Source organism: Camelina sativa, unplaced genomic scaffold, assembly GCF_000633955.1.
Source record: "Camelina sativa cultivar DH55 unplaced genomic scaffold, Cs unpScaffold01175, whole genome shotgun sequence".
In the NCBI taxonomy this organism is placed as follows: Eukaryota; Viridiplantae; Streptophyta; class Magnoliopsida; order Brassicales; family Brassicaceae; genus Camelina; species Camelina sativa.
Window position 1 is genome coordinate 436 of NW_010922297.1, and position 6,927 is coordinate 7,362.

The 6,927-nt window shown below is 36.4% G+C and overlaps 1 protein-coding gene and 1 long non-coding RNA gene across 2 annotated transcripts; both read left to right on the forward strand.

The window, feature by feature from the left end:
• The first annotated feature begins 867 nt into the window (after positions 1-867).
• On the forward strand, positions 868-4,743 carry LOC104774035 (serine/threonine-protein kinase/endoribonuclease IRE1b-like). Its single transcript, XM_010498701.1, has 9 exons — positions 868-1,020; positions 1,385-1,439; positions 1,828-1,895; positions 2,383-3,012; positions 3,092-3,404; positions 3,496-3,823; positions 3,907-4,073; positions 4,207-4,250; positions 4,405-4,743. Exons 4-7 carry the CDS (start codon positions 2,388-2,390, stop codon positions 4,054-4,056), a joined length of 1,416 nt encoding a protein of 471 aa, XP_010497003.1. The 5' UTR covers positions 868-1,020; positions 1,385-1,439; positions 1,828-1,895; positions 2,383-2,387; the 3' UTR covers positions 4,057-4,073; positions 4,207-4,250; positions 4,405-4,743.
• A 599-nt stretch (positions 4,744-5,342) lies between these two features.
• Positions 5,343-6,791, forward strand: LOC104774036. Its single transcript, XR_765238.2, has 2 exons — positions 5,343-5,684; positions 6,024-6,791. It is a non-coding gene; the product is annotated as an uncharacterized LOC104774036 (long non-coding RNA).
• Positions 6,792-6,927: the final 136 nt, after the last annotated feature.

Consider the following 6,927-nt stretch of genomic DNA (forward strand, 5'->3'; position numbering starts at 1 on the left):
AAAATAACGTTTCTGTACCGTCCAAATAAATCGCGTCTTAAAAGTCATGAGTTGGAAATTCGATATTAGAAAAATACACTAAATTTCTATGTTCGATATTAGAAAAATACATTAAAAAGTAACATAGACATAAACTTTTGGTTGGACAGAAAAAAATAAAATAACATAAGACATATTAGGATACATAGGCCGGATTGCTATTCTTAGTGGGCCTATTATAGATCTTAAGACCAAAACGCATCGTTTCGTCTTTAGAACGACCATTCGGCGATTCCAACTACATCCCCAATCCGAGTCTCGGAGAAATCGATCGTAGCTCTGTGCCCTTTCTCTTTCAAAAAGATCGTTTTTCTCTCGAGAGAACAAAATTTCGTTTTTTGTGTGTGTGTCTGTGTGTCAAATTCTTTCAATTTCCTCAATTCTTCGTTTCATCGAACGCACGTCGAACCCTTTACTCCCTTTATTGCTCTTTTTGCGGGTCAAGTTTCAATTCAAGCTTTTTTAAGGTTCCGTATCTGAATCTCTCGACAAGACAAACCCTTGTGTGGGATTTTCTTCAAAATTTCTGAAATCACAAGTATGTATAACGTTTCTGCCCCTTTGACTCTTGTTCGGAGCAATTAGGGATTTAGGCGTTCCATATCGAATCTAGGGATGTCAATTGGTCTCTAAGTCCATCGGCTGTCCGTGTTCAAATTAATTTGGACTGGTTTTAGTTATTACCAAATTTAAAACGGTCAAATGGACCTAAAACCATATTAGTCCACTGATAAATGGGCCAAACTCATTTGGACATGGGCTATCCAGTAATATTGTAAAATTTGGGGGCAATTTGTTTTCTTTCATTTTGTCGAAACTAGGGTTTCTATCTCTTTCTCTCTCTTGCCGTCTCGCGAGTCGCGAGTCTTCTTCCTCTTTCTCTCTATCTTCTTCTTCCTCTGATTCTCTTCATCATCTTCTTCTTCCTCTGATTCTCTTCATTATCCTCTTCTTCCTCATCAAATTTGTGCTGAGAAATCGGTGAGTAGTGTTACTCTTTTAGAGTTTATTAACCTCATAGTCTAGATCCAGTAGTGTTTGACTATTTGTTCACGAAACGATTAGAGTATATGTAATGTTCAAACACGCTTGTTGAGTTAATGTGATGTTCCTCTTTCTACTCAAGTAGTGTCAGTATTCGATTATGATGAGCTTGTTATGTGTTCGAGTCTCCTTGAGTTCATTGTTTACTTCGATTGTTGAGTTATTGTGATGTTCCTCAGATTTTGATTGGAAAGGTTTTAGATTTGAGTTTAGTTTCTACTAAGGGTTTTTGGTGGTTTTACTTCTGAGTTTTTGATTGTTTTGGTTACGCTCCTTACAAGTTTGTGTGTATTGGTTTCAGGTCACTGCTACGGTTGATACACTGCTTCAAGGCTCCTGACCAAAATTCTGTCAAGGTATGATGACTTGATGAGCTTGTTATGTGTGCTTGTATTCGATAATGATGACTTGATGAGCTTGTTACAAGCTGCTTGTATAGTTGTATGTGTGCTTTTTAAGTAGAGCTTGTGACCAAGTGTTACTCTTTTCAGAGTTTATTAACCTCATAGTCTAGATCCAGTAGTGTTTGACTATTTGTGATGAGTATATGTAATGTTCTTTATACACGCTTGATGATTTTAATGGTGATTTCAGTTTCGATTTGTAGGTTTTAGATTTGAGTTTAGTTTCTACTAAGGGTTTTTGGTGGTTTTAATGGTTTTAAAGTGTTTACTTCTGAGTTTTCATATTTCTGTTTGATTGTTTTGGTTACGTTCCTTACAAGTTTGTGTGTATTGGTTTCAGGTCCTGATCACTGCTACGGTTGATACACTGTTACAAGTCTATCTTCAGCTTCAAGGCCCCTGACCAAGGTATTGTTATTTGTGCTTGTGTTTATTCGATCATGATGTGCTTGTTATGTGTGCTTGTATTCGATGATGAGCTTGTGACCAAGTGTCCGTTTATCTAGTTGTGTTAGTTGTTTCTGTTGTGTAGAGCTTGTGACCAAGTGTCCGTTTATCTAGTTGTGTTAGTTGTTTCTGTTATTTATATCATTGTCTCATGTTTGCTTTGTCTCATGTTTGCTTTGGAACATGTTTAGCTTTAGTGTTTACTTCGATTTTTAAAGAGGGTTTAGGGAATTGTTAACCGAGGTTAGGATTTAGGGTTTCGAATAAAGTATTCAGCTTTCTTGATTTTATTGAATTACGGGAAATTGTGGTTTATTGTTTATACTGCTGCAACCCATCCTTCATGTTAACTTAGCTGTGACTGACCTCGATTTCTATAGAAATAAGTATGTATTTGTCTCAACATCTTGGGAATGGTATAATCTAATTATGGTTCTCGGTTGATCAGATTAAATGGCTTTCTCAACGCCTTACAAAACAGCACAAAGAGATTGGTATAAGGTTCAGGTTCAGGATGCGAAGCTTTTTGTTTCAGATGATATAGTGGAATATGGCCACGAGTTTGAGTCGCACCTAGGTTTTTATGGCCGGAAAAAAGTGATGGTGAAGCGGATGGTGAGATCGGATGAAAACATAGAAAGAATGGAGAGAGAATACACAAATTTGGAAGCCTTCCAAAAACATCCTAACATTCTCGAGTGGGTTACTTTCGATGAAGATGCCCGTTATCTCTACTTGTCTCAAGAGCGATGGAGTTTCAGCTTAGAGGAGCTGGTGAAATACCTTCGCAGTCTAAACACACAAAGTCCACAACAACCTCCAGAACATCTTGATAAATATATCAAGTATAATAATATGATTCTAGACAAAGCTTCTATTGGTAGTCTCATGTTGGATTTGATGGAACAAGTTGCTAGAGGTTTGAAGCATCTTCAAGAGATGGGGTATGTTCATCGAGACTTGAACCCAAAAAATATAGTCATAGTGTGTGGAACCGAATTTATGACTGCCAAAATTGCCAACTTCTGCACCACCGAAGATAGCAACATGGTATCTCGATTTAAACACAAAACAATAAGTAAGTGAATTTGTTTTAATGAATATTATGAATTTCTTTTTGGTTGTTGTTGAGTATTCTAACTTGTGTCCTTGTGCAGGCCATTATCACACGGGTTTTCAACCTCAAGAACAGATAAATAACAATAAAGAAAGGATAAACAATACGTTTGAGAGTACTCAAGGGCAATCCAAGGCTAAGAAGATTCCTCCGGAAACTAAAGATGCAGACTTGTTTAGTTTTGGTTGTATACTGTTCTACTCTTTAACTCTAGGTGATCATCCTTTTGGAGCTTCTCATGGCTCAGCAGCTGAAGTAAGTATCTGTCATAATAAACTCGATCTCAGCAAATGTGAAAGTGAAGAAGCTAAATTTCTTTTGGGCATATTGCTGCACGCTACACCTACTGAACGGTATAAATCTTCTTGTCTTATGCTTTATTATAGTAACTAAAGCCTTTATCACCAAAATTGCTGAACCTCTTGCTCTGTTGTTTTGTTACAGTTCTCGTTTAAAAATATCTGTGACAAACAATCCGGTGTTTTGGAAGGCCGAGAAGAAGTTGAACTTTTTCAGGGATGTTAGTGACATAATGAACACAAATGGAAGTACTAGTACTCGGATTAAATCTCTTGTGGAAGCGGCGTATGCAAGAGTTGCTGGGAACTGGAATACACTGATTGATTCTCAAATAGTCACTCACATAAGAACCGACTATCAAAACAAAACAGGAAGAACACTCCATCCAAAGCATTTTAAAGAGGTTCGGTCCTTGATACGGTTAATTCGAAACCAACATAGTCACTTCTGGGAACAGTCTTCAAACATCCAGGTTCGCACCTCATAATAAAGAAAACACAAAATATCATTGAAACCTGGTACACAAGTTTATTTTGAATTTTATGTTTGTCTCAGGCACTTTATATGGGGACACTTGAAGGAATGGAGGAATATTACAGTGGGATATTTCCTGGATTGCTGACGACTGTCTATAGGGAAGTCTGGTCAGTAATGCGTTTGTCTCTAGCAGGTTATCCAGAGTTCAAGAGAGAGTACTATTATTGAAATAGATGTCTGATAAGGTACGGGTTTATTCGCAATTCGCAGTCATGATTCAGTTCTTCAAACATAGTTATATAAAGATCAAAACATAAATTGATCTGTTTCCTTTTCTCTTATTAGTTTGGTGTTCTGCTTTGATGTGTAAATTTGCAGGTTCCGTTAGGAAGGTGATCTTGATGATATGGAACAACCAAAAGGTACGCAAAGCTTTAGAGAAAACAAGGGACTTGTCTATTCCTGATGAATATGATGTAGTAATCTTCAGAGGAATAGCATCAATAATCTCTGATCTGTAATGGTGTTTCTTTGAAGTGAATGATTCAGTCGTTGAGTGTTTCTCTTAAAATGCAGGTTCCAAAGTGGTGGCTTTGAAGCGCAAATGAGACTGATCACTAGTAGACATTGAAGGAAACATCTTGAACAATGCTTGGATTCAACTTGATGACAGATATATGGTCGCAGATTTTTTTATTGGAGAATATATTCTAACAGACTCCGTATTTGTAGTAACTACTTGTAGATACTCCTAGATTTATGTTTCTTGTTCACTAGGTTCTACATATGTAATCTCCTCAACTCTTAATGAAGAGATACAGAAACCTTTTCACGCATCTGACTCTCTCTTTATTTTTCTCTCTTACAATTCCCTTTTAAAATAAATAAACCAAACATGGTTATGGATTTTTAAAAGGTTTTTTTCTTTTTCTTTTCGAATAGCGTAAAGACTCTTGATCAAAAATTGTGTCCCATCATTGGTAAGTTTCAGATTCAGCTATTACGTAGATGGCGAGAAAAGAATGACCCATCATCGTATCAAAAATTTAAACAAACTATTAGTTAGATATGATAATGATTCAAAAAAAAACTGACATTAGCTTTAGTTAAATGATGTTGATGATTCAAACATGAGATCAAATTAAGTTTAGACGTTTTACTTTGTGAGCTTGAGATATTAATACTATTTCCCGCATAATTGAATTTCCTCTAATAATTACATCATCACTGTAACCTCACTATAAAATATAATTCGATTTTTATAATTAGCATAATAAAATATATCATTAACTTCCTATAAGGTAATTTGATTCTAAAAATAAAAACAAAAAATTATACTAATAAAAAAAAAAGCTATACTTGTTTAATAAGAAGAATCTCAAAACTTGCAAAATGTCCCAGTCTTTCTCTCTTTTCTTGATTTCAAATTCAACTTTATACATCTAATTAATTGTATTATTTTCAGTATTTTACACATTTTCAGTAATGAGAAATCTCTCTCTCTCTATCTCTCTCCCAAGTCCCAATTACAGTTTTAATTTTTAGCTTTTTTTTTTTCCCTTCAAATAAAAAATGTATAGATACAAATAAAGAGTTAAATTATTATATGTAAAGGAGGGGATCACCACCGTAGTCGTCGTCTCCCTCCCTAACATGCTCCATCTCCGACGAAGATCACCATCACACCACCAATAGCATGCCCCCTTCCTCTTCAGCCTCTAGATCCGCCGCTAATATTCACAGCTCCTCTTCCTCCTCGTCTCTCCACCTCTGCAAGCACTCTCCTTCCGCCGCGACTGTCGACCTCCTCGTGTTGGTTCTTTGCTTTTGATTGATAACAGTGTGCTTCCCTCTCTGTGAGTCATTGGTTATGATAAATGAATTGTGTGAGTCTCTTGGTAAAAAGAGTAGCTTTTTTATAATAATATTCAGTGAAAGAGTAGTCTCTTGGTATAAGTGAGGAATGAATATGGAAACATTTGGTGGTCTATATAGCGGTATTACTGGGGTTTTCTGTGTTAGAATATTTGAATTTAAGCAAAAAAAAAGTACTGGTCAGTCAGATATGAAGAAATGTGGGAATTTGGTCATAAATTATGATTCTTCTGCCTTAGCTTGTGCTGATTAGAAAATAAGGTTCCTTGTAAGATTAAGACTAATATTGAAGTTATTGCCTTGTCTCATGTTTTTCGAAGTGATGGTATCAAGGCATATAGAGACGTTCGATGCAAGTCTCAATGTCTTACCTGGAAACCAGCAGCTTTCTCAAAAGTGGCAATTTTGTGCACGAATCCAAAAGCAGAAAATACCTGAAACAAATATGGACTTGATATGAATCATGATGACCATACGGTGGAGTGGATAACAACTAATGGAACCAAAACGGTTGAAAGAAACTCAAATGATCCCGGATTTAGACTAAAGAAGAGAAGAAGCCCAGATAAGTACAGAATGGAGATCAAAACAAATTAGAGCAGTTCCAACGCCAAAGATATCAACTTTCTGGATGGAAAAGCTAACCCTCATCGAGATTTCATAGACTTGCAATGAAATCAGGAGATGAAAAGCAAGAAACAAAAGCAAACACGACGCAAAGATAAATTCATCCCCTAAAATATGTGTAGGAGGAAGTGCAACGAGTGATCCATATGATAAAGTGAAAGTTGCTTCTGCGTGATCACCATGCTCCTCTCCTATCACCATGAACAGAGCACGCAGGCTCTCTAACAAACTCTCATTTAAGTGATCACGCAGGATGCCCTCTCTACAGTCTCTCCTCTCTATTTATAGGCTAAACTCATTAATAAGACTGTTATGCACGTCCACAACTCTCTCTGATTACTCTCACATGTGCCTACTTATCATTTTGATTCATTTAAAATCTGTTCTCTGTCTGCATATGCTCCCTGTAATGTTAAAAAACCTTACGCTAGAATAGTTGTATCATATGTTTGATTCTTTGATTTACTCAGAGATTACACAAATCCATATCTTCCAGTGAATCACACGGCAATGGACGGTTCTATGCAGGTATCGTTTTCTTCCCCTGCCATCCTCACACTTTTATCTATCTGTCTCCGCCAGTGTTTACCTTTCTTA